This window comes from Cyanistes caeruleus, chromosome 22, assembly GCF_971803275.1.
Source record: "Cyanistes caeruleus chromosome 22, bCyaCae1.hap1.1, whole genome shotgun sequence".
Taxonomy (NCBI): domain Eukaryota; kingdom Metazoa; phylum Chordata; class Aves; order Passeriformes; family Paridae; genus Cyanistes; species Cyanistes caeruleus.
The window spans coordinates 6,588,679-6,615,479 of NC_141722.1; the positions used below are offsets into that span (position 1 = coordinate 6,588,679).

The window sequence follows — 26,801 nt, forward strand, 5'->3', positions numbered from 1 at the left end:
AATTGTGGCGGGAGAATCCGCAGGGAATCCCAGAATGGGATTGGTGGGAATTGGAATTCATCCTTTTCCATCCCTGCCACACTCCCAGGGGCTCCAGCCTGGCCTGGGTGCTTCCAAGGATGGGGAATCCATGGAATAATCGGGGCCTCTTTACCCTCCCAGGGAAAGATTTCCGGAGCTGGAGCCTTAAAATAACCGGGATATTTCCTCTGGGAAGCTCTGCAGGTTCATTTATTCCCTTTGCAGCCCCATCTTGGAGTGGGGAATTGATCCAAATAAATGTTGGGAATAATGGAAAAGAAGGGAAACCCCCCTTCATTCTTTGAGGTGAAACCCTAGAGCTAAATCCATGAAAATCCCCCCAGCCCTCAAAACCTGTGAGAAAAGCTCCCTTTTCCCAACCTTCCAGTCCTTTTTTCTTTGGAAGTTTTCCTGCAGGGCAGATCAGGAGTGGGACAGAGTTTGAGCCGCTGGTTGTTACTGGTTTTACTGGAGCCAAACCTCTGGAATTCCCACTCTGGAATTGTTCATTTTTGGAAGATTATCCCTCCACACGTTTTCACCTCTTGGGAAAACGAGGAGGGGGAAAACCCTTCATGCTCAGAGACAAAATCCTGGAGTTCAATCCCTAAAAATCTCAAAAAAAACCTGGACCAAGCCCCCCTTTCCCAAACTTCCAGCCCGTTTTTCTTAGGAAAGGGAACGTGGGGGAGAGCAGAGCCTGCAAATCTTCCCGAGCCGAGGGCCGGGCTCCAGGCAGGAATGTGGATGCGTCTGGCTCCGGCCTGGCTGGGAATTCCTGGCTGGAGCCAGGCTGGGCCCAGCCCTTTGTTTGCCCACCCTGGATGGGCCACGGTTCTCGTGGGCTGGGAATGCTCCAAGTGGGATCTGGGAATGCTCACACTGGGATTAGGGAGAGCTCTTGGTGCCACGGAGGAGATCTGGGGGGAGCAGGAGGAGTTGAGAGTGAAATTGTGGGGATTTCCTTTCCCTTTCCCTTTCCCTTTCCCTTTCCCTTTCCCTTTCCCTTTCCCTTTCCCTTTCCCTTTCCCTTTCCCTTCCCTTCCCTTCCCTTCCCGCACCTTCCCTTTCCGCACCTTCCCTTCCCAACCCAACCCCAACCCCAAACCCAACCCCAACCCCAACCCCAACCCCAAACCCAAACCTTCCCTTAGCACATTAACAATTAATTTCTAATTAAAAATCAGCTCTCAGGGATGATTTTCCCTCAGGTTTTAATGATTCCACCCCATCCAAAGCCTGGGAAAGGCCAGGATGTGCTCCTGGATCCGCTCCCGAGGATCCCTGTCCTGCGGGAGAGAATCCACACAAAATCTGGGTGTGAATTCCCAAATATTGATCTGCGGCTGCAAATCCCAAGTGGAACAATTCCCTTGGGGAAGGCACCAGAGCCAATTCCTGGGGACAGCAGCTCCCAGGGAAAGGAGGGACCTGTGAGGAACGGAATTCCAGGAGAGCTGGAAACCGCCAGAAATCTGAGAGTCTGGAATGCGACTAAAATAAATATTCCCTGCCGGGTGTTTATTTTGTCTGGAGGTTCCTGCTCAGGGCTGCAAATCCCGGGATTCTCCAGGGACTGAAGGTGGATTTGGGGATTTCCCTGCTGCAATTCCCTCTTTCCTGCTGGGATGAGGCTGGAATTGTGCTGGGATGCCGTGGAATTGCATCCTGGGATTCCAGACAGATTCAGCTGGGAAGGAATTCCACTAAAAGGGATTTTCCCTTTTTCAGCTGAATCCTTGGAAAAGTGTCCAGGAAGGATTGATGGGACTGGGAAAGGCCTGGATGGGAGCCCTGCAAATCCCTCCCTCGGGATTCTCCCGGGAATCCAGGGTCTGCCACTGTCCTGAAGGGGATTTTGGGATTTCCCTGCTGCAAATCTTTCCCTCATTCCGTCATTCCAGGCTGGGAGGGATGAGGCTGGAATTGGGCTGGGATGCTGTGGAATCACATCCTGCAATCCCAGAATGAACAAGAAAGTTCGTACTTGGAAAAGAAAATAGTTTTCTGCTTAGAAATAAAATTCCCTAAAATCTCAAAAAGCAAAGAAGAGGAGGAAAAGTGACAGAATTCCTTGGAATCTGTGCAATCCCGGAGTGTTCCCTGTTAGGAAAAGGAGATTCCAGCCTGGGAGAGCAGAGCATGGGGGAGCCCAGAGCGAATCCAGCTGATTTTGATTCCAGGAAATTTGGATTCATCCCCTGGAGGATTTAATTAGCCATGGAAGGAACTCTAATTAGGCTGGAGAAGAAAGGTTTGGGAAGGAGAACCAGGAGTTTTCCATTGTTCCCAAATAAACACCGGAGGCCTGGGCAGGTTTTGGGATGCAAGGAGAAGAAAAAAGAGGGAAAAAATTATTCCAACCTTAAAAAAAAAATCAGGAAAAACCTTTCCCAGGAGCACGGTCTGGGTTTTCCTGGCAGAAATCACCCAGGGGTCACAGCTGTGGGGATTGAAATCCCAAGAAATTGGGGATTTCCTTGGGATAATTCCTTGGGAATGAGGGGCAGATTTTCCCTTCTTTTCCACCTTTTTTTTTTAGCTGGAAACAGATGGGAAATGGGCCTGGAAGCTGCAGTGGGGAGGGGAGGGTGCCACACATGGAAACGCTTTTGGGGAGCTTTCCTGAGATTAGGATGGGTTTCAATTGGAAAATCCAACTTCCCAATTTGTTTTCCAGGCCTCACTGCCTGGATAAAAAATCCCAAATTCCCACCAAAAAATCCCACATTGGGACCACAAAGAATTGCTCATTGCATTAATACGGAATGCCAAAATTTGGGATTATTCCCAAAAGCTCAGCCTCGCCCAGGGCCAGGCCTGCTCCTTCCCAAGGGATCATGGAGCCTTCTCCTTCCCAAGGGATCATGGAGCCTTCTCCTCATGGATCATGGAGCCTTCTCATGGATCATGGAGTCTTCTCCAAAGAGATCATGGGATCTTCTCCCCATGGATCACAGAGTCTTTTCCTGTGGATCACAGAGTCTTCTCCTAAGGGGTCATGGAGGCTTTTCCTCATGGATCATGGGGCTTTCTCTTCATGGATCACAGAGCCTTCTCCATGCATCAGGGAGCCTTCTCCTCATGGATCATGGAGACATCTCCTCATGGATCAGGCTGCCTTTTCCTCATGGATCAGGGAGCCTTTTCCTCATGGATCAGGCTGCCTTTTCCTCATGGATCAGGGAGCCTTTTCTCCACGGATCAGGCTGCCTTTTCGTAAGGGATCATGGAGCCTTTTCCTCATGGATCAGGGAGCCTTTTCCCAGTGTCTGTGAGCTCAGATCCCTTCTGGGAAGGCTCCAGGTGCAGGAATTCCGGGGCTCCCGGCCCCATGTGGGAGCAGGGTGAGCCCCTGATCCCGTCCCCCGTTCCCTGGGAATGCTGAAGCCCCGGCAGGCTCCGCCTGGGATGCAATTCCTCGCTCCCAGCGCGGTGCGGCTTGGCCGGAGCCCTGCTGGAACGCTTTAATTCCCTAATAACAGCTCTTCCCTCCAGCCAGGCTGGAGCCAGCGCCCGGAGCAGCCCCTGGCATGAAAACCTCCTCTGTGTCCGTGACACTGGGCTCTTTGATGAGCCAGCCCGGGATGGTTTCAGCAGCCGGGATTAAATATCCCAAATATCCCAATTAGTGCAATTCACAATTAGCAACGAGGCCGCTGCCTCTCCAACATTCCCGAGGGAGCGGCGCTGTTGGAGGAGGGAGGCGGCAGGAGGATGCTGCAGCAGAGATTATTTGATGGATTATGTGGATGAATTGGAGGTGAAATGCACTTCCCAGCCCAAATCACCCATCTCCGAGGCGTGGAAAAATGGAATTTTGGGATTCTGGCTTGCAAACAGCAGAGGAGAAGAGGCTGGGTCTGAACTCGGATCAATTTGGCCAGCAAAATTCTTTCTATTAATTTCTATTAATTTCTATTAATGTCATCTAAAGAATGAATTAATTCATATTTGATATCCTGCCCGAGGCCCCAGACACAGGAATTCCCTCCGAATTCCCACTTCTTTGTGGGAATGAGAGGAAAGAAGCTCTGACAGGCCCAAGGTGAAGCACAGGAATGTTCAAAGTCTCCTGGAAATCCAGCTGGGTTCCTGACCTGTTGAGGGTCCCAATCCCTGCCAGATTTGGGACTCAAAGGGTGGAAAAGCCCTTTAGGATCCTCAAATCCAGCCAAGAACCACCCGGATGCTGCTGTTCCCCAAAATTCTCTTTGCCCAAGCTCTTTTCCTTGGATCGTTCTGGATTTGCTAAGGAAAAGAATAAACCAGGGAAAAAATTCCTCCCATTTCCCTGTAACCTGGATTCCCCATTCCCAAGCAGGGCAGGATCCTCCCAGCACCACAGGGCGATCCCAAGAATCCTTTAAGGATCATTTCATCCCAGTTTCTATCCTCAGTTCTTCTCCTCACCTTCCCTTTCCTTCTCTGCAAAGCCGGAGATGGGAACGGGCAGAGCCGTGGAAAAATGTTGGATTTAAAGTGTTAAAAAAGGACAGGGAAAAAAAATTCCTGGCTTTTAAATCAAGCTCAGCGTTGCTGATGCCGTTGTTTATGAGCCTCCGTTCCAGGCCATTTCACGGAGAAAAGCCAAGGGAAATGAGCTGTTTGATGTCTGGAAAGCCATGGAAAAGCCATGGAAAAGCCTCCCATGGAAAGGGAAGTGGTGGGATAAACACTCCCTGATTGCAGGGAAGGGGCTGCGGGGAAATCAGGGAATCACAGGCTGGGCTCGGGCAGGAGGGGAGAGGGAGAATTCAGGGAATGGGATGCTGGGAATCACGGAATGAGGGAATAGCCTGAGCTGGAGGGAGCCATGGGATCACTGATTCCCATCCTGGCCCTGCAGGACTTCCCAAAATCCCAGCCTGTGCCTGAGAGCACAAACAGGGAAGGGGCTGGGAGGGAATCAGGGAATTGGGCTGAGAGGGAATCAGGGAATCATGGGCTGTACTCTGGCAGGAGGCAAAGGGAGAGTTCAGGGAATGGGACACCAGGAATCACGGAATGAGGGAATATCCTGAGCTGGGAGGATCCATGGGATCAGAGACCAGCTCTTATCCCTGCCCAGGACACCCCAAAATCCCAGCTGGGAGTGTTGTCCAGAAAGTCCCGGAGCTCTGGCAGCCCTGGGAATTAGCTGTTCCCTGAGGATCCTGTTCTTCCTCTGGGAAGGAGCCTTCCCTGAGATCCAGGGAGCTGTTCCCAAACCCAGGAATCTTTCCAGCAGGGATGCTGTGAGGGAGGGCGAGCCTGGGGGTGCCCTGGTGATGGAAGCTCCATTTAGGGTCTGGATGAAATGGAAGCAGCTCCCTTTGGCTCCAGAATTCCTGGGAGAACCGGCCTGGAATTTCCATCCCATTAGCAAGGACCTTCCCATTAGTCCCTGGTTAATATTCCTAAATTTCCTGTTTTTTTCTGCATAATCCCACTCTCCTGCTGCTGCTAACTCAGCCTCTCCTGAATCCCTGATCCAGGAATTTGCAGCCATTCCCAACCTGTTCCGGCTCCTGCCTTTCCTTTTCCTTCCAAACTGCCCTTCCCAATCCATGGAGAAATCCCTGATCAATACAAGCCACGGAAGGGAATGCAGAGGGAGGGAAGGAAATGTTGGGCCTTTGATGTCGGATTTCATCTGGAATGCATCGAGAGCCAAATGTTTTGGGATAAACAACTGTCAGGAGCAGGGAATGACCGGATCCACATGGATGGGGTGACCCAAAGCAAGGGAAAATGGGATTATCCCAAGCATTCCCACTGCTGGGGCATCCCCTCCTCTGCCACCCTGGTACATCTAGGGCCGAGAGGAGGCAGGATTGCTTCCAGTCCTGGGATAATTGACCCTGGAAAACCACTGCAGGTGGGAGCAGAGCCGGTTATTCAGGGATTTCTCCACGTGGATTTGAAAATTTCCAATGTTGGAATGTTCCAGAGCCCCTCTGGGCAAGCTGGGCCAATAATTCAGTGTGGGAATGATGAGGAAAATTCCTTTAAATCCACTTTGAACCCCTCCCATGTGGCTGCGCCCATTGTCCTCCCATGGCTGCGGAGAGCTTGGATCTGTCCCCAAATTCCCACAGGAATTTTTAGCTTGGAATCCATCCCTCTCCAGGTTTTCTATCCCAGGTTTATTTTCTCTTCCCCCAGGTGATGCCTGAGGTTCCACCTGGAGCTGCTGCCGGATCAGGCGCCCTCGGGAGCCCCTGGCTTCCCCATCCTCCTGCCAAACTCGGCTCTGTTTATTCCCTGCCTCCTTCCCAGAAGGAATTGCAGCCCGGAGCTGCTGCTGGGACACTCCAATGAAGATAAAATCCCTCTTGGAATTCAAGCCAAGTTGTTCTCCCCCTTAATTCCTCCTTTTCCCCTCAGTTCTCCCCCAGCTGCCCCCCTGAGGTGCCCCACGGGAAGCCAGGCCCTGCCGATCCCGGTATCCCACACCTCACAATATTTATGGATTTCCTTGGAGCCAGAACTCCTCGGGAGCCCGCAGCTCCCCGGGCTCAGGTTTTAGGATTTATTTTGGTGTCTCCAGTGCTGCTGTCTGAGCCTGAAAATAGCAACGGAGTCTGATCTTATCAGCAGCTCTTGGAGACTCCAATTATCTCCTCCCGCCACTCCGGAGAAATCGGATCCCGCTTCTTGTTTGCTTATCCCTCTCCCTGTCCTCGGAAACCTCCCAGCCGCGGCCTTCGGAGCTCTTCAGGAGCCAGACTGGAATTTTGTACAGTGGGACAGGCACTTCCCGAAATCCAGCCAGGCCTGCATCCCAAAGCCGTGGGCCCAATGTTTTGAGAGAGAAACTGAGGCAAGAATTCCATTTTAGCAGCTCTTCCCACTCAATTCCTTTGGTATTAGGGATCCACAGCACCAGGCTGGGATTTGGGAAGTCTGTCCTTGGATATGGAGTGGGAGACTCCAGGACCTGACTCCAACGAACTGCAATTCCCTAAATCCAGCCAGGCCTGCATCCCAAAGCCTTTGGGATTGGCACCTGAGGGTAACGATGTTCCCAATGTTCTGAGGGAGAAACTGAGGCAAAAATTCCAGTTCATCATCTCTTCCTGCTCAATTCCTTTGGAAATTGGGATCCACAGCACCAGGCTGGGATCAGGTTGGATATTTGGGAATATTTCCTTCCTAAAATGCTGGCCAACCACTGGAATGGGCTGCCCAGGGAAGCGCTGATCCCTGGCATTGTCCCAAAAACCTGTGGATCCCAAAACCTCCAGGATGTGACACTGGGGACACGGGTTAGTGGATTCCTGCTTGGATTCACATCTTGGAAGGTTTTTCCAGCCTTCATTCCAAGATTCCAGGGAGCAGCTGAGTGACCCACACGCCGCAGAACAGGAGGAAAAACCCAGAACTCCTTCCTAGCCAGGAATCCCTTTGGAATTAAAGTTGGGAATGGGAAAGGAAAGCAGGGTAACTCCAATTTTTCCGAGTTGTTGAGCACAGCGCCTCCAATTGGGAAAATCCCTGAAGGTCCTCCAGATGTTTTTTGCAGCAGGATTTGGGAAGGGACGGCAGGAACTGCAAATCCCAGGAAAAATCACCCAGGAAACCACAAAAAACTCCAAAATTAATCCTGGTCTGGGATCTGAGTTTAGTAAAGCCATGGATCCCACCTGGATCCAGCCCAGCACATTCCCAAGGGTGAGCAGGACGCTCATTTTTGTGGGATCAGGGCATGGAAAAAGGAGAAATGACTAACCAAGATAAAATCAGACAGATTGGCCCCAAATTCCAGCTCTTAGCACCTCAATTGTCGGGATTTGGCAGATCCAAATCCACGATCCTGGCTTGAGTCCTTCCCTAAAGTCAACATCTAAAGTAAATATTTGGAATTCTCCCGGGCAGGATCAGCTCTGGATAAATGTTTTTTCCAGTGGTTTGCGCCGTGATGATTCCAAGCCCTTTGGCACCATCCCAAATCCATCGATCACCAGCAACGACGACGCTTTCCTTGATTTCAAAGCTAGGGAATTACTCATTTCCCAGCCTTTTTTGTTCCTCCCGGATCTTGTGCTTTGTGGGAGCTGCTCCACTTGGCCGGAGCTGGAGAGTGGAAAATAAACAGGGCTCACATTCCCGGGATTTTGGCTGTCAAGGGAAGCAGGGAATGACAGGGACCACCAGAAAGTGGGAAAATCCAAAGTGGGAATTGTGGTTTTCCAGGAGGGGACACTCCTTCCGAACTTCCTGGATATTCCTTCGCTCTTTTCAGAGCTCTTGGGATCCATGGGATTGTGGATTTCTGAGCGTTCCTCAAAACTTGGAGCAGTCCCTGGATTTTTCCTCATTCTTTCCGTGTTTTCCATGAGTAGAGGTTCTTCCGCCTCATTCCCAACTTTTTGGGGACATCTTGGTGGTGGCCTTGGCATCTCCAGAGCTCTCGGAATCTGTGGGATTGTGGATTTCTGAGTTTTCCTCAAAACTCGGAGCAGTGTCCAGATTTTTCCACATTTTTCCATGTTTTCCACATTTTCCATGTGGAAAAGTTCCTCAAATATAACAAAATTCTAATTTTTCCCTAAATTCCAGCTCCTAATCCAGGTGAATCTTCCCACTAAAAATAAAGAGGAATTGGTTCCCAATCCCAGAAAAAATCCCTCAGGAAGCTCCTGGAGTATAAATAATTTTTCATAGGAACATTTGTAATTCCTATACAGTTTTTAATCAGCCCAAAAATTGGAGGAGGGGTCCAGGTTTGGGAATTAAAATCCTTTGGAAATTCCAGGGAACGGTTTCCCTTTGGAAAATGAAATTTCCCAGCTCAAATGCATGGAATTTTCAGCTGAGGAAACCCCAAAAATTCTTGATTAAACAGGGACATAGGGACTGGGATTTTGGGTTGAGTTGTTCCATAAAAAAAAAAATAAAAAAATCTCTGAATGTTTTTATTGAGTTTAATTAAATTTTATTCATTTTATTAATTTTTCCTGAATTTTGGGGGCTTTTTTTTGGGCTTCCACAGAAGTTTCTCTTTAGGTTTCCACATGAATTTCCCGTTAATTCCATGGAAAAAGACAGTGGTTCCAACCTCGATAATTCCCTCATAATTCCATTTTTAATTGGAAAATTTTTTCCTTTCCCTTTTTTCCCGATTATTTTATGTTAAAATCAGAGAACACCACCCGATTTTAGTCATAAACACTGGGGTTTGGACAGTTAAATTCTCAGTTTTTTAAGGAATTCAGGCTTCCAAAGGCTTGGAGTGACATCTAGTGACTGCCTGGGACAGGCAGAAAAATTTGGGAATAAATCCCATAAGGAACCCTTTGCTCCAATAGCAAAATCCCAGAGTTATTCTGAATTACTTATGGAAAAAAAATGGGATTAATTTAATTTTTGAGGGAAGTTTGAGTTCTTTCAATGTTTGAAATTTGGAGGAAAATCGATTTTAAAAATATTGGAATGGCAGGGATTAAAGATTCCAAGAAAATCAGGGGGGGGAAAAAATTCCCTTTAAAATAATTTGGCTGCATCCTCAGCTGATTTTGCTTCCCGGGTGGAATTTTCCAGTGAGAATAAAGAGGAAAAGTGGATAAAATAATGGGAAAATGGATGTTATTCTGGGAATAAATGGATTTATTTTTAATTTTCCTGGGAAAAAATGAGTAAAGATGGATAAAATAATGGGAAAATGGATGGTATTCTCGGAATTAATGGATTTATTTGTCATTTTCCTGGGAAAATAAAGAGAATACACTGGCAAGAATTATAAATAAATATAATTATAAATAAATATTCACATTACAGGTAATTTATCACAATACAGACAACATTAACGAACCTCAGATGGCAAATGGATGTTTAAAAAACTGGAATTTGCTGTCATCTTGGAAAATTCCTGGTTTGGAATAGGATATTTTGGGAAAAAAAGACTCCCTGGTAATCCCTAAGCATGCATTATAAAGATAATTATAATTATTATAATCATAATAGTTGAGTTTGACATGCAAAAATAATTGAGTTTTTGCAGGATTTTAGTTTTGTTTTAGGAGGAAGTCATAGCCTTGAAATTTTCAAAATAAAGCAGATTTCTGAAGATTTTTAATCTTCAATAATTAATTAATCAAAATAAGAGAATAACAAGAAAAAAAAACCCAACAAAAACCCAACAGAATTGATCCCTTTGGCATTCCTAAAATTCCTAATTTTGCTAAGAAGCAAAAAAGAAAGAGAAATTGGCACTTCTTGAATTTTCAATTTTTCTTTGCCTTTTGTCTCTTCCAGCCAGAGTTGGGGAGGAGGGAATGGGACGGGAATGAAAGTGCAGAGTGCAACAAACACCAAAGAAATCACAAAAAAAGACACTGAAAAAATGGAATTTTACATTTACAAAATAAAAACCGCTCACGCCGCAAGAGCCGCGGCTGGGACAGGGGACTGGAAAAATTTTGGAGCAGCTGCCAGTGAAAAATGTCGGAATTCCAGGTTTGGAGATAAATCAATGTCTGAGACCTGTGTGAGCTCTGATTATTTTGGTGTAGCCAGGACTGAGGGAAAAACGCAATTTGTGGATGTGTCACTGCCAATTAATTCCATTTTAATTCCTCTACAAGGAATTTTGGAAGAGAAGGAGGGAATTCCCTCAGCTTTGAGCACCTAATTGGGATTTTTTAGTGTGCTGAAAAGAGAAATAAAGTTCTCAAAGCTGAATTTTTGGGGTGGGGGAACATTTTTCTCTTGACTACACTAAGTTCACTTTTACGCCTTAGATCCCCACCTTTGGGCAAATGGTTTTTGGAACTCCCACTGATCAATTCCTGCTTATTTGCATTAATAAATCTAAATTTAAAGTCTGCAATGGCCTGGAGCAGCCAGGGAGTTCTTGAGTTTTGGAGGGAAATGAGCTCAAAACAACACCTGGAGGCTTTTTCAAAGCCAAAAAATGTCCCCAAATCAGAATAAATTCGATTTCTGCCAAAACTCAGCCACATCCCTTCAGAGCTGCCAGATTTATGTACATTGCCCGTCAAGCAGCAAAAAAGAGACAAATGAACAGATTTCATCATTCCAGAGCGCTCTCCCTGCAGGGATCCCAGGAAAAGCTGATCCCTTTTCCTGCCTGTAGCAATCACCTGTTGCCTCTGGAATCATCTGTTCCCAGTTTGGGCTCTTCCCTCCGCACCAAGCCGGTGTTTCCTTGCCAAGGAATCACCAGCAGCCTCACCTCAGTCTCAACAGCATCAAAACTCAGCATGGCCTTTATCAAATGAACCTCAGAATCTGCTCAAACTTTTCATATTCCAGTTCTCTCCCTCTGATTTTCTCTTCTCCCTGGGTTTTGCCACCTTTTATTTGCCTTCAATCCTGGCGTTTGACCTTTTCCTGTGCTTTCTGTCACCTGTTTTGGGGGTTTTTTTAAGCATCTCTAACTGTGCCACAGCAGCAGCTCTGGGGTGACAGAACGAGCTGCGCAAAATCTTCCTAAGAGTAATTAACCCCTGACTCCAATGAACTGCTCTTCCCTAAATCCAGCCAGGCCCGCATCCCAAAGCCTTTGGGATTGGTGCCTGAGGGGAATGATTTGTTCCCAATGTTCTGAGGGAGTAACTGAGGCAAAAATTCCATTTTAATGGGATTCTCCTCCATGTAACAGCAAGCAGAGTCCATCCTCCTGAGGCTTCTCCCCAAGGCTTTCAGGGGATGCCATCCTTCCACAAAAATTCCATGTTAGCAGCTCTTCCCGCTCAATTCTGCTGGAATTATGGATCCACAGCAGCAGGCCGGGATTTGGAAAGTCTGTCCATGGATATGGAGTGGGAGATTCCAGGAGTCCTGACTCAAATGAACCACTCTTCCCTAAATCCAGCCAGACCCGCATCCCAAAGCCTTGGGCCCAATGTTCTGAGGGAGAAACTGAGGCAAGAATTCCATTTTACTGGGATTCTCCCCGTGTAACAGCAAGCAGAGTCCATCCTCCTGAGGCTTCTCCCCGAGCCTTTCAGGGGATGCCATCCTTCCTCTGGCAGCACTGGGAGGGAGGCACTCCCCAGTCGTACATGTAGGAAAGCCTGAGTTTCACCTCTTCCTTACAGAGCTTCCCTTCCTTCGCCAGCGTCTGGTGCTTCTCCAGCATGTCCTCGATGCTCTGCTTGTGAGTCACGATGTATTTGTTGTTGCAGCCGCGCGATTTGTACTCGGTGTCGAAGCGGGGGTCGTGCACTCTCTTCACGTCGATGGGCGCCAGCCACACCCCCAGGGACACGTCCTCGCTCTGCCACAGGTTCAGGTAGTCCCTGCTGAGGCGCAGGTAGCGCACCAGGTCGGCGGAGATCACGTAGCCGCCGCCCAGCGCGTAGGGCAGGTAATAATCGCACAGCAGCCAAGCGCTCTCCTTCCACTTGCCCCCGGATTTCACCCTCCCGCGGCCCGAGAAGAAGCCCCAATAGAGGCGCCGCGGCTCCTTGGCCCTCAGCTCCTCCACCAGCACGTCCAAGCGCACGAAGGTGTCGTCGTCAGCCTTGAGGGCGAACTGGAAGTCCAGGTGCGTGTCCAGCCACACGTAGGTGGCCAGCACCTTGGCCGTGAGGTTCTCGTACGAGTCGCGCAGCTCCGGCAGCAGCAGCAGGTCCCGGTGGCGGCTCTGCTCCAGCTCCAGGCTCCGCAGCTCCTCGGCGCCCAGCCCCGCCGTGCCCACCACGAAGCGGCTCCAGACGTGGCCGTGAGGCGCCTGCCGCGCCGCCGCCATCCAGGTGCTGCGGATGATGCTGCGCCGCTCGCTGTACTTGGGGCCGCTCATCACCACCACGGCCAACAAGGCGCTGCCCTCAGGGGCGGCCGGGGGCGCGGCGCGGGCCCCACGGCCGGGCTGACTGTGCGGGAGCGCGGGGGCCGCGGGCAGCGGGCGCAGCCCCTCGGAGGTGCACTTGGCGAGGTAGAGCAGGACGGCGGCGCAGAGCGAGAGCCCGCCGAGCCCCAGCGCGGTGCGGTGCCGGCTCAGCCGCCGCAGCGCCTTCATGGCCGCGGGGCCCCTCGCGCCCGGCGCCGCCGCCACGCCCACACCGCGTTCAGGCGGGAACGGCGGTATGGCCGCCGGGAGGGGACAAGCTTCCTGCGGGAGCGCTCACCGCGCGTCGCTGCGGTGCTGGGGTGGTTTCATGGTTCTCCCGCGCTCTCCGCCTTCTCCTCGGCGAAGCGGCGGCTCCGTCCCTGCTCCTGCCGCGGCTCCGGCGGTTCCCGCACTAGGGGAAGGGGCGGGAGGAGAGGCGGTGGCCGCAGCGCCTGACGCGGCGGCCGCCATCTTGGAGTAGGGCAGGTGAGGCTAGGGGAGGAGCCATCTTGAATTTGGGCACTGCGCTGTGACTGTGCCTTGTTCATGGAATCACGGACTGGTAAAAGGTTGGGATGGACCTCAAAGCCCACCCAGTGCCACCTCCCGCCACGGGCAGGGACACCTTCCACTATCTCAGGGTGCTCCAAGCCTCAACTTCCAATCTGGCCTTGGACAATTGCAGGGATCCAGGGGCAGCCACATCTTCTCTGTCCCTGGGAGGGATTGGCATTAGATGCTATTTAAGGTCCCTTCCAACCCAAACCGTTCCACGATCCAATAAAACCAGCACGCACGCGCAGCCGGGAAGCAGGAGGAGATATACCTGACATAACGATGCGAACGCCAGAAAACGCCCCTTTGCCCCCTTCCTGCCGGCGGCTGCCCTCACTCAAGATGGCGGCTGCCCTCACCTAAGATGGCCGTCGCGCCTTCCCGCCGCGCGAGCAGTGACCAAACTTCCGCCTCCTCCCCGCTTCCCTCTGCCCGGCCAGCGCCGTGAGGGGCCGTGAGGGGCGGCCGGGCCCGGGCTGAGCCTCCCCGCGGCCGGCGCGGCGCTGGGGCAGCTCCGCTCCCTCCCGAGCGGCTCTCGGTGAGTGCGGTGGTTCCTCCCGCAACCCCGCGGGGATCCCGGGGGGCTCTGAGCGGCTCCTGCGCGCGCTCCCTGTTGGATTTGGGATTTTCCCCCTGGAATTTCCCCCTGGAAAGGATGATCCCTGTGGGTCACTTCCAGGGCAGGATACTCTGATTTTACGGCTCCCTGACGGGTCCGCCCCGCCGCTGCTTCCTGGGTGTTTCCAGCTCCGCTTTCTCTTGGATCTGTGTTTCCCTCAGTCAGCCTTCTCCAAAAAGCCTTAATTTTTTTCCAAAGAGCATTTTTGTTGGTATCTCTGGAATACTCCTGGGGCTTTTCCTGCATTTTCAAGGATGTTTCTTTCCCAAGTCCTCTGCAGACTGAAAGCTAAGGCATTAATTCCATATATTTTTTTTGTTTAACAGGCTTTTTTAATGTCTGGCATCAAAAACTCTTCTATTTTTGTGTAGGTTCCTCTGACTTTATTCTTGTGTGTAGTTTTTTTTTACTCATATATATATATATATATATATATGCAAATATATATGTACTTATATATGTACATAATTAAATTATTAATATTGTGCATAGGTTATTTTTAATTTTAGACGTTCATTAATGACCTCTTGCTTCAGAGTTTAATTTGGTTTTTCTCCTTTTTTTCCTTTTAGATCATTTAACCCACAGCGATTTCAGCAGTGGAGAAATAATAATAAAAGAGGAAAAATAACTTAAAAAAGGAAAAAAAAAAAGATGTCGAGGCAAGCTTTCCTGTGCAGTTTGGGGTCTCTTTATTTCTCCCTGCTCTTCATCTTCCTCTCGATGGATGTTTATGCCAGGCCTGCGAATAATTCCGTGCTGAAGGAAAAAGCAGCTGAGGGCAAAGAGGAGAACGAGATCCTGCCCCCGGATCACCTGAACGGCGTCAAGATGGAGATGGACGGACACCTGAACAAGGAATTCCATCAGGAGGTTTTCCTGGGAAAAGATATGGAGGAATTCGAGGAGGATTCAGAGCCCAGGAGGAACAGGAAGAAGCTAATGGTGATTTTTTCCAAGTGAGTCGCTGGCAGTGCGGAGGGAAACGGGGCCAAAAAACCCCCAAAACTGGGAATTTAAAAAAATATTTTAAAATATTAAAAAGTATTAAATTTATTGAAATTATAAAATTTATTAAAATTGTATTATATTATATTATATTATATTATATTATATTATATTATATTATATTATATTATATTTTTATTTATTAAAATTACCAAATAATTCATTAGAATTATTAAATCATTAAAAGTTTAAATCACTATTCATGTTTTTAAAATGTGGGGATTTTAATTAGGATTTAACAATTGGGAATTTTAAGATTTCCAAATGGGAAGATTTAATTAATATGTTCAAAATTAGGGATTTTAATTAGGATTTAATAATTGGGAATTTTAATATTTCAAAATGGGAAATTTTAATGAATATTTTCAAAATTGAGGATTTTAAATGAATATTTTCAAAGTTTGGGGATTTTAATTAGTATTTCATAATTGGACATTTTAATGAATATTTTCAAAATTGGGAATTATCATTAATCTTTCCAAATTTGAAAGGGAAAGGTCTCACCCTGGAAATGCTGTGTTTGTGTTTGGTGCCAAAATATTCAGTTTCTATGTTGGAAAAACAACTTTAAAAGAGTGAAAATTCCTGTTTCTTTCGCCTGGTTAATCAAGAATTCATCCCCCTTGGATTGTACATCCAGGAATTGGGGAGGAAGGATTCCCTTAGGCTCCAGTTTTGTGCTAAGTTTGGTTTCAGACTTCAAAATTCGGCAATTTTAATTCTTTATTTAAAATTTTTGGCCTTTTTTTTCACCCAGACCTTGGGTCTTTTCCTGTTGGGACTTGTACAAATAAAAGGAAAACGCTGGGAAGACAATCCACAGAAAAGGGTCAGGGAAAATTACAAGAAATGAAAAAAAATTGGGATTTGTGCTCACAAAACTTCCAGTGGATGCTTCAGTGGCTAAAACGGCAGTGTTTTAAATGAATAATAAACAAAATAAAAAATATTAAATCAATTAAAAAAATAAAAAACTGAGGATAATTGCACATTCCAGGAAAGAACAGAACAATTCCTCAGAATTTAGAACAAGAAAAGAAAATAAAACATGGAAATAGAAAGAGAAAATTTCCCTTTTATGGCTTTTTAAAAAACTTTAAATTTTAAATTAATTCCTTTACTTGGTGTAAAAATCTGAAGTTGTATTTGAAGCCAATCAAGCATTTTCCTTTAATAAAAATTTCCTATTTTTGGCTCTGTTTCAGCACTTTCAGACACCAGGGGGCAGAGTTGGCTTTATTTGCATTTTTAAAATTAAAACATCTCCAGTTAATACCACAAGGGGGATATAATTACTAAATTAATAACAAATGAATAACAAAATAATAAAGCGATTTAATTTAAAACATCCATAAAAACGTTGGAAATTCAGGGGTTTTGAAATTCTCCTCAGGAATAGAATTCCAGCCAAACCAGGATTTTTTAAAAATAAAATTTAAAGGAAATTATTTATTATTTTTTTGTTATTCAAGCCCCTTACTTCAATGTTAAAATATTAAATAATTAAGATTTCTTTATTCCTGGATGTTAATTGGGAACATCCAAGTCCTGGTTAGGAAATCCCCATTCCCAAATTCGGATTTTTTTTCCTTGTTTATTTTAAAAGAAAACTTCAATTAATTGGATTTGGGATCAGTTCCATTCTGAGATTTATTTCAAATTCCCTCAGAGGATCAGATTAAGAATGTAGGGAAGGGTTTTGGGGGATTTGATGGATTTCTAGAGAGAAATCCCAGGAAAACCCAGTAAATCCCAGACTTCCAGATGCTCTGGAATTATTTTCTTGCAAGACAAACACAGAATGTGTTTTTAATCAATGAAAAAGCTCCATAAAAATCACAAATAAATTCAAAACATGAATTATTATTTAAGAGAATTCCTGAAAATACAGTTGGAAAAACTTCCCCAAGCCGTGATTTTCACAGAAAAACTGGGATTGAAATAATTCCTATTTTGCTGAAATCTTGATTTGGTTGAAACAGAATCCAGCCCTGAAATGATTCACATGAAAAACTGGAATTTTTGCGGGTGGGAACGTTGGGATTTAAGAACCCTGCGTTCATTGAAAAGGGGAAGGAAGCCCCAGAAATCGGATTTTCTTGTGGTTTTAGTAGAGAAACTGGGCTAAAATTGGTTTATTATCCATCAGAAGAATTCCGTTTTCCTACAAAATTCACGCTTTTCCTGATTCCATGCTCCCACTTTGTGCTTCAATGCTTTAAATCAGCAATAAATTGGATTTTCTTCCTTTTTTTCCCCTAATTACGCTGCAATTTCGGTGGAAAAGGATTGGAAAGAGGAATTTTCACAGCTGTGATTCGAGGAAAACCCCAAATTGGAAATATTGAGGGGGAAAATGCTGTTTTAAATCTGATTTTTATCCCAAACTTGGTCCCCTCCAACCCCTGAGCATCTCCCTGGTGTAAATTGTTATATTTCATCTCCTTAAATCTGCATTTTTAGGGTTGTTTGTCGCTTTTTTCACATTTAGTTGACATTTCAAGGCAAATCACATCTTGAATAATTGGAGTTTCAATAATAACAGCTCTGTGATTCCAAGAGATAACAAAGGCCAGACTCAACCTGGGGCTTTTTAATTCTGTTTTTTCTTTGAGTTTTGGTTTTTTAATTGAACAAAGTGTGGGTTGGAGATGCTTTAAATAGAATTTGAAATGGTAACAAGATAAAATCTGATTTTTTAGTGGTATTTTGAATTACAGAGAGTGGGTTTGAGAGGTTTTAAAGAGAGTTTGACATGATAACGTCACAAAATCTGATTTTTAGTGATATTTTTGAATATGTAATGTTCTGCTCAAAAAAACCCCTCAAAGTGGCAGAAAATTTGATTTCTTTTTGGTTTTGAATCATAATTTTCTAATTCAGTTCTTAATGAAATAACAATTGATGGAATGGCAAGAGAGAGGATTGATCAGGTTGGATTTTCCTGGTAATTTTAGTCAAGAAAAATTGAATTCTGCAGCTCTGAATCCAAGAAATTCATTGGGAAAGCAAAAGCCAGACAGAAAACTCATGGAGAACAAATGGATGTGCAAGTTTTAAACGAGTTAAAAATTAAAAATTCAATTAAATTAAAAAGAAAAAAAAGGGCTTGGAAAGATAAATTAAGTGGGAATTCAAGCTCTGGAAGAAATTTTTCTAAGCTGTGATAATCCTGAATTTGGAGTGAGCCAAAATTCCATCAGGGATGATTTGTGGGAAAAATTTCCTCAGAAATATTATTTAATTCCAGAAAAAAAAAAAAAAGTTTTTCACTGAGGAATAACTTAAATATTGCTAAATTTAATGAAATTAATAACATTATTTACATTTAATTTTGAAATAAAAGCTGAGCTGCCACTTGTTTTCTCGCAGAGAGCCAAAAATTAATTAAAAAAATTAAATTATTTAATTAATTGATTTTTCTGTCAGTTTTTACCAAATAAAACGATTTATAAATGAAAACAAAACCAGATCTTTTCCTCTTAAGCTCTAAATTTCAATCCTGTTTGTTTTACCTCACTAGGGTGGATATAAATAATGATAAAAAAATCAGTGCCAAGGAAATGCAGCGTTGGATAATGGAAAAAACAGATGAGCATTTCCAGGAGGCCGTGGAGGAGAACAAAATGCATTTCCGAGCTGTGGACCCTGATGGAGATGGTAAAATTCACATTTTTTTCCTTTAAAAAATCACTTTATAAGTCAATTCTGGGATCCAGAACTTATTTCTGGGATCAAATTTAGGTTGGGAATGGCAGATTTGGATTTTTGTGGGAATCCATGTGCTGCAGGCAGGTCTTTGTTTCATAAAGAAGTGGTAAAAAAATGAAATAAATTGGATTTTTCACAAAACCTTTGTGGCTTAAAGATCCTCAAAAACAAATTGGGTCACAGCTTTTATGTTGTCATTCCTAAAATTCCATGTGGGGTTGGGATGCTGGACTAAAAAATGTTAAAAATTTGCTTATTTTGAGATAATGAAATCAAAAATTCATCGTTTCAAGCTGAAATTTTCTCAATGACAGGTCATGTGTCCTGGGATGAATATAAAATTAAATTCTTGGCAAGCAAAGGCTTCAATGAAAAGGAAATTGCAGAGAAAATCAAAAACAACGAGGAATTGAAAATAGATGAAGAAAGTAAGTGCAGAATGGGGTTTGTGTTCCTGAAAGCTGGGTGGGAAAAACAAAAAGGTAGGGAAATGTTTGGTTCTTGTGCTCAGGGAGGATTTCAATAAGAAAAGACAAATTTTTCATTTTTTTCCAGCTAAAATTTGGTGCAAAAATGACAATTTTTGTAAGACAAGAAAAATTTTGCATTTTTTCCAGCTAAAATTTGGTGTGAAGATGAGGATTTTTAAGAGGAATCTTCCTGTTTTCCTCCTTAAATAAATTTAAATTTACTGTTGAATCAAATAAAAATGGGAGGGAAATGTTTGGGTTGTTCTGCTTGAGGAGCATTTAAATAATAAAACAAAAATTCTGTGGTTTTTTCCATCTGTGAAATGAGAATTTTTAGGAGGAATCTCCCTGTTCCCTCGAAAAAAGTTTCAATTTACTGTTAAAGCAAACATTTGGGTCAGAAAAAAGAAATTCTGCTTTTTTTCTGTCTAAAATGTGTTGTGAAAATGACATTTTTTTAAAAGGAATCTTCCTGGTTTTCCATTAAATAAGTATTTAAATTTATTCTAAAATGAGCCCTAAAACTGAAGTCAGAAGACACAAATCCTCCATTCATCCTAACCCAAACCTGCTGTGAAAATTGCAATTTTTAAGGGGAATCTCCTTCAAGAAATATTTAAATATTAATATAATAGTTGTTATTTAATTGATTTAATCTATTTCTTTAATGTATTGAACTTAAGTAACATTTATTATTTAATTAATTTAATATTTATTTAACTAAACATATGATTTATTTAATTAATATATAAATAATAAGATTGAAGTCAAAAGGCAGAAATCCTCCATTCATCCTAACCCAAATCTGCCATAAAAATTACAATTTTTAAGGGGAATCTCCTTCAAGAAATATTTAAATATTAATATAATAGTTATTATTAAATATATTTCTTTAATGTATTGAACTTAAGTGGCATTTATTATTTAATTAATCTAATATTTATTTAACTAAGCATATTATTTATTTAATTAATATATAAATCATAAGATTGAAGTCAAAAGGCAGAAATCCTTCATTCATCCTAACCCAAATCTGCCATAAGAATTGCAATTTTTTCAAGGGCAATCTCCTTCAAGAAATATTAAAATATTAATACAACAGTTATTATTTAATTTACTTAATAAATTTCTTTAATGTATTTAACTTAAGTAGTATTATTTAATTAATATATATTTAACTAATCATACGTTTTATTTAATTTCATTAATATATAAATAATAAGATTGAAGTCAGAAGGCAAAAATCCTAACCAGAATCTGCCATGAAAATTGCAATTTTTAAGAGCAATTTTCCTGTTTTGCCCCTTTAAAAAACCCATTTAAATTTCCTGTAAATCCCCCCTGAGCCTTTCCCTTTCCCTGCAGGAATGAGTCATTTCAGAATCCATTGGGTGACATTTTCCAGTGATTAAAAAACTGAAATGCAAAACAAAGGAGCTGAGAAGGTGCAGGGAAATCACCTGGGGGTGACTTCAGAAAGCTCTGAGTGCTGAGTCAGGGCCTCCATTCTGCACCTGGCCACCAAAAGTTTCTCTGGGAAAATCAAATTATTCATCTTCCACTTCCTCAGGGGTTTTTCCTCCTCCTCCAAACACCATAAAATTGATTTTTGGTGTTATTTTTTTTAAATAAAAAGCACCTGGGGGTGTGTCGTTTAAGGCATTTTCTGCAGAAATGTGGATTCCAGAAATTATTTTAAAAATATATATATAAAATAATAATAAAAGTAATAACAATACTAACAATAATAACAATAATAATAATAAAAAATAGTGATTAATAATCAAATAATCGATAATCAAATACAATATAATCAAAATATGTAAATATAATAGTTAAATGTAGTAACTAAATAGAAGAAATATAACATAACATAACATAACATAACATAACATAACATAACATAACGCTTATTTTAATTAATTGATGGATATTGGCAAATAATTGGATTGTGGGATGAAATAAAAGAATTCCATGGAATTTTGGTGCTGATTTTTCTGTTCATGCACCCCCAGTTTAACTTTCCTTGCAGCAAAATATATTGAACATTGTGATAAATAAATACCTGCAGGGTTTAAGCTTAAAAAACATCAGAGAGCTTGAAATAAATGGGTTGTGACCAGTTAAATCCTAAAAATGGATCGGGACAACCTAAAGAGTGATTGGGACAAATTTTAAACATTGTTGGGACAACTGAAATATTAAAAATTGGATTGGGACAATTTAAATCCAAAAAATGGATTGTGATAATTGGAGTTCTAAAAGTCGTTTGGGACAAATCTTAAAAATGGGTTGGGAAAATTTAAATTCTAAAAATGGATTGGGACAATGGAAATCCTTTAAAAATGGATTGAGACAACTGAAATATTAAAAATTGGATTGGGACAATTTAAATCCTAAAAATGGATTGGGGAAAACTGAAATCCTAAAGAGGGATTTGGGACAATTTAAATCCTAAAATTGAATTGTGACAACTGAAATCCTAGAGTGATTGGGACAAATCTTAAAAATTGATTGGGACAATGGAAATCCTTTAAAAATGGATTAGGACAATTTAAATCCTAAAGAGGGATTGGGAAAACTCTTAAAAATTGATTGGGACAACTGAAATCTTAAAAATTGGATTGGGACAATTGAAATAACAGAAATGGATTGGGACAACTGAAATCCTAAAGAGGGTTTGGGACAACTGAAATCCTAAAGAAGGAGTTGGGACAATTTAAATCCTAAAAATGGATTGGGAAAATGGAAATCCTAGAGTGATTGGGACAAATTTGAAAAGTGGATTGGGACAATTTAAATCCTAAAAATGGATTGGGGAAAACTGAAATCCTAAAGAGTGATTGGGACAACTGAAATCCTTTAAAAATAGACTGGGACAACTGAAATCCTAAAGATGGATTTGGGACAATTCAAATCCCAAAATTTAATTTTGACAACTGAAATCCTAAAGAGTGATTGGGACAAATCTTAAAAATGGATTGGGACAATTTAAATCCTAAAAATGGATTGGGAAAATGGAAATCCTACATGGGTTGGGCCAGGGGAAAGGACTCCTGGCAGGTGTTTGTGCCGCGTGGTGCGGCGAGTGCGGGTGGTCCCGCGGTGGGGCCGGAGCGCGATCCCAAGGTTCCGTGGGCATTGCAGCGCAGGAGGTGCTGGACAACCTGAAGGATCGCTGGTACCAGGCGGACAATCCCCCTCCGGACCTGCTGCTGAGCGAGCAGGAGTTCCTGTCCTTCCTGCACCCCGAGCACAGCCGCGGAATGCTGCACTTCATGGTGCAGGAGATCATCCGCGACCTGGGTAAGCCGGGATTCCCGGGAATTCTGTCCCTGTGTTCCCGGTTTTATGTGGCTGCTGCACTTGATGGTGCAGGAGATCATTTGAGACCTGAGAATCCAGGATTTCCTGGGAATTCTATCCCTGTGTTCCCGGTTTTATGGGGATTTTGGGAGGGTTTTTGTGAAATAATCTGATTTTATGAGTGAAAACCACGAGTTTTTGACATTTTTGTGGCATTTTTTCCAAAATTTTTGGAATTTTGTGGGGTTTTTTTATGCATTGCGGAATTTTTTTCTGGGTTTTAAATTGGGAATTATTTCCATAAATTCCCGTTTTTATGGGGATTTCGGGAGGGGGTTTTGTAAAATAATCCGATTTTACGAGTGAAGGTTTTGGCATAAATTTTGGAATTTTGTGGGGTTTTTGTGCATCACAGAATTCCAGTTCTGGGTTCTAAATGGAATTTCTGGGTTTTAATTTGGGAATTGTATCCGTGTATTTCGTGTTTTATGTGAATAAAAAAACATCTTTTTTTTTATCCACAATTCATGGTGCAGGAGATACCCAGGATTTAGGTAATCCAGGATCTCCTGGGAATTATATCCATGGGTTCCCCTTTTTATGGGGCTATTGGGAAGGTTTTGCTTTTTTCCCAGATCAGGAGGAAATTACCATTTTTGGGGGAATGAAAGCATTATAATTTAATTTTTTGTGGGAATTACGCAAATCTATTTGAAATTCTTGTGCTTTTTTTATGGGAATTATGCAAATCTATTTGAATTTTTTATGGGAATTACTCAAATCTATTTGAATTTTTTCTGCTTTTTGTGGGAATTATGCAAATATATTTGAATTTTTGTGGGAATTACACAAATCTATTTGAATTTTTTCTGCTTTTTTATGAGAATTAAGCAAATTTATTTGATTTTTTTCTGCTTTTTTATGGTGCAGATCAGGAGGAAGTTCCAGTTTTTACTGGAATGAAATCGATTTTAATTTTTTCTCCTTTTTTTCGTGGGGAACGAAACAATTCTATTTTGATGTTTGTGGTGCCAATTCCCATTTGCAGGGGGATTGAAGGGATCTCTTTGCATTTGGGGGGTTTCTCCCAGATCAGGACGGGGATAAGAAGCTGACGCTGTCGGAGTTCATCTCCTTGCCCGTGGGCACCGTGGAGAACCAGCAGGCACAGGACATCGATGACGACTGGGTGAGGGACAGGAGGAAGGAATTCCAGGAGGTCATTGACGCCAACCACGATGGGATCGTCACCATGGAGGAGCTGGAGGTGAATTCCTCATCCTTGGAAATCCCATTCCTTCCAAATCCAGCTTTAAAAGCCCCAAAACTTGAGTTACAGCTTATTTTTTTAATAGGTGTTTCATTAAAAAATTGAATATTTTGATTTCATTTTAATTTCATTTTAATTTCACTTTCATTTCACTTTCATTTCACTTTCATTTTATTTTAATTTCACTTTCATTTCATTTTAATTTCATTTTGAATTAAATAAGATTTGAATTACAGCTCAATTTTTTAACAGAAAAATGAAAAATAGGTTTTATTTTATAAAAAGAAAAAATATTTTAAAAAATATTTTAAAATATTTAATATTTCAATTTGATTTAAACTTCAATAAAAATTAGTTAAGTAGAATTTATTAATTCAGTAATTAAAATTCAGTTGAATTTTAATTTCATGGTAATTTCATGATCTTTTAACTTTAAATTAAATATATTAAAACCCAAAAATAGTTGAATTACAGCTCAATTTTTTAACAAAAAAATGAAAAAGTTTTTATTTTATAAAAAGAAAAATATTTTTTTAAAAAATAAAAAATATTTAATATTTCAATTTAATTTAAACTTTAAAAAAATTAAATATAATTTATTAATTCAATAATTAAAATTCAATTTAAATTTAATGTCATGGTAATTTCATATTTTCATTTTAAATCAAATATATTTAAACCCCAGAATAGTTGAATTACAATTCAATTTTTTATAAATATTTCATTGAAAAATGGAATATTTTGATTTCATGTTAATTTTAATTTCATATTAATTTGATTTTAAAATATTTTGTGGGAACAGCTGATAAAGCAGGAAAAACAATAGAATTTAGGTGCTGAAAATTGATAATTTTTCATTTTTAAGTGGAATTTGCTCCTGAGCTGAATTTGCAGCTCAAATTCCACAAATATTCCTTGGAATGAGTTGAGAAAAATTGGGATTTCTGTCACAACCACTTGAAAACTGGAAAAAAAAAGAGAATTTAGGCTCTGCAAATGATAATTGCTCATTTTTAACTGGAATTCACAGCTGAAAGTCCAGAAATATTCCTTGGAATGAGCTGAAAAAATTCCAGATTTCTGTGGGAACAGCGGGAGAACGGCTGTTAAAACACTTCCTCAAGCTCTTTCTCTCCGCTTAGGGATCCGAGGAGGGGATTTCTGGCAAACATGCGGGCCCGGGCTGAGGCCGTTTTTCCATGTTTTTTTCAGGAATACATGGATCCCATGAACGAGCACAACGCGCTGAATGAGGCGCGGCAGATGATCGCCGTGGCCGACGAGAACCAGAACCACCACCTGGAGCTGGAGGAGATCCTCAAGTACAGCGAGTATTTCACCGGCAGCAAACTCATGGATTACGCCCGGAACGTCCACGAGGAATTCTGAGCTTCCTCTCCCCTTTTCTGGAACTTTCCGTTTCCCAAAAAAACAACAAAAAAAATCCCAGGGAAAAAGGACTCGGCCGAGCCGCAAGAATTCTTCGTCGCAGTCGCCGCTCCTTGCTCAGAGTTGTCTCAAATTCCCGGTTTTCCGTCCATCCCTGGGATCTGCAGCTCCATGCCGGGAGAAATCGTGGAAATTCCTGGATTCTGGCAGTTTTCCTCCCTGGTTTGTGGGGTTGGATCCAGCTGGAATTCTGGCTGGTCCGGTTGGGGAGAATCCTGAAATATTCCCTTGTTGCCTTCAGCTGCTGATCCAGGGAATCCCAAATAAAGGTTGGATTTTGGGAAGGGAACGGCGATTCCAAGGAATGTTTGTCCTCCACACCCAATTCCATTTGGAAGGCTCCTTGAACAATCCCTTGTTTGCTTTTTCCAGCTGCTGAGCCAGGGAATCCCAAATCAAAGTTGGATTTGGGGAATTTTGGTAGTTCCAAGGAATGTTTGACCTCCTGGGAATATCCACACTCAATTCCGGTGTTTTTCTCGCCTTCCTGAAGAGTTATTGGGAATTTAATGGAATTTTTCACCTCTTTTCAGGGGACTGGGGAAGAATTTATTTAAAATGTTGAAGAAAATATTTGGAATTAAATGAATTGAAATGAAATGAAAATAAATTAAAATAACATTAATTAAAATTAAATTAATATAAAATCCCATTTTTTTGTTGACATCTGCATTGGGAATGGGAGATTACGGCTTTTAAAAATGAGATTTTGGTTGAAAACCAAACAATTGGGAAGGTTTTTTTGGAATTTAAGCTGGTGGACAGAGCAGTGGGAATTCCCATGGAGTTTGATGGCTGCTTAATTAAAATTCACTGCTAAAATGAATGAGCTCTGTGCTAATTAATGCTGTTAATGAGCTGCTAATGATGATTTGGGGGGAACTCCAGGCTTTGGGTGAGCTCTGAAAGCATCTCTGGCCCAAATAAAATGGACTTTTCCTCTGCTTCCATCTTTCCTGGGGAAAAAAAACCTCTTAGGGAAAGAATTCCTGAAAATCTGAGATGTTCTATTTGATTAAATTTATTCTTAATATAATGTAAATACAGGAATTGCTGTCCCTCTTTCCCTTTATCTGCTCTTTATTTGATATTTTTATTAAATTCCTTGGATAAAAGGTTTTATATCCATATTTTTGGGGGTTTTTTTTCCATTAAATATTTCTTTCCATGCTTTGGGAATGCTGCTGCTTTTAAGGTTTGTCAGGGAGGGCGAGAAATAAGAGGAATAAATTCCACTGATATTCTATAAAATAAGTTAAAACACAAAAATTCCAGTAAAATCAGCTGATAATTGTCATTTACCTATGAAGAGATCCTGCCAACCCCATCCTACATGAATTTTGGGACAGCATTAGCACGGATTCTCTAATTCCCAGTATTTTCTGGAGTCAGTGAAGGTAAAACTGGAATTCCAGGCAGCTGGAACACCTAAAATTGACATGCTGGACCCAATTCCAATAGACTGGAAAATGAAGTTCCCGTTATTTCCTGGACTCAGTGCAGGCACAACTGCAATTCTAGGGAGCTGTCCTAGAACTGGATCACCTAAAATGTAATCCTGGATCAAATTCCAGTAGGCTGGAATTAGGAAATTCCCAAATTCCCAGTATT

The 26,801-nt window shown here is 42.5% G+C and overlaps 2 protein-coding genes across 3 annotated transcripts; one reads left to right on the forward strand and one right to left on the reverse strand.

Annotated features, from left to right (window-relative positions):
- Positions 1-9,677: 9,677 nt before the first annotated feature.
- On the reverse strand, positions 9,678-13,734 carry B3GALT6 (beta-1,3-galactosyltransferase 6). The gene has a single exon (XM_023940215.2). The coding sequence runs from the start codon at positions 12,989-12,991 to the stop codon at positions 11,975-11,977; it is 1,017 nt and encodes a 338-aa protein (XP_023795983.2). The 5' UTR covers positions 12,992-13,734; the 3' UTR covers positions 9,678-11,974.
- SDF4 (stromal cell derived factor 4) lies at positions 13,687-26,320 on the forward strand. 2 transcript variants are annotated; one of them, XM_023940537.2, is made up of 7 exons: positions 13,687-13,895; positions 14,549-14,935; positions 18,508-18,644; positions 19,010-19,123; positions 22,313-22,471; positions 23,563-23,738; positions 24,954-26,320. In XM_023940537.2, exons 2-7 carry the CDS (start codon positions 14,631-14,633, stop codon positions 25,128-25,130), a joined length of 1,068 nt encoding a protein of 355 aa, XP_023796305.1. In that variant the 5' UTR covers positions 13,687-13,895; positions 14,549-14,630; the 3' UTR covers positions 25,131-26,320. The 2 variants fall into 2 exon arrangements, with proteins under 2 accessions (XP_023796305.1, XP_023796306.1); XM_023940538.2 differs by lacking the exon at positions 13,687-13,895 and adding an exon at positions 14,041-14,343.
- Positions 26,321-26,801: the final 481 nt, after the last annotated feature.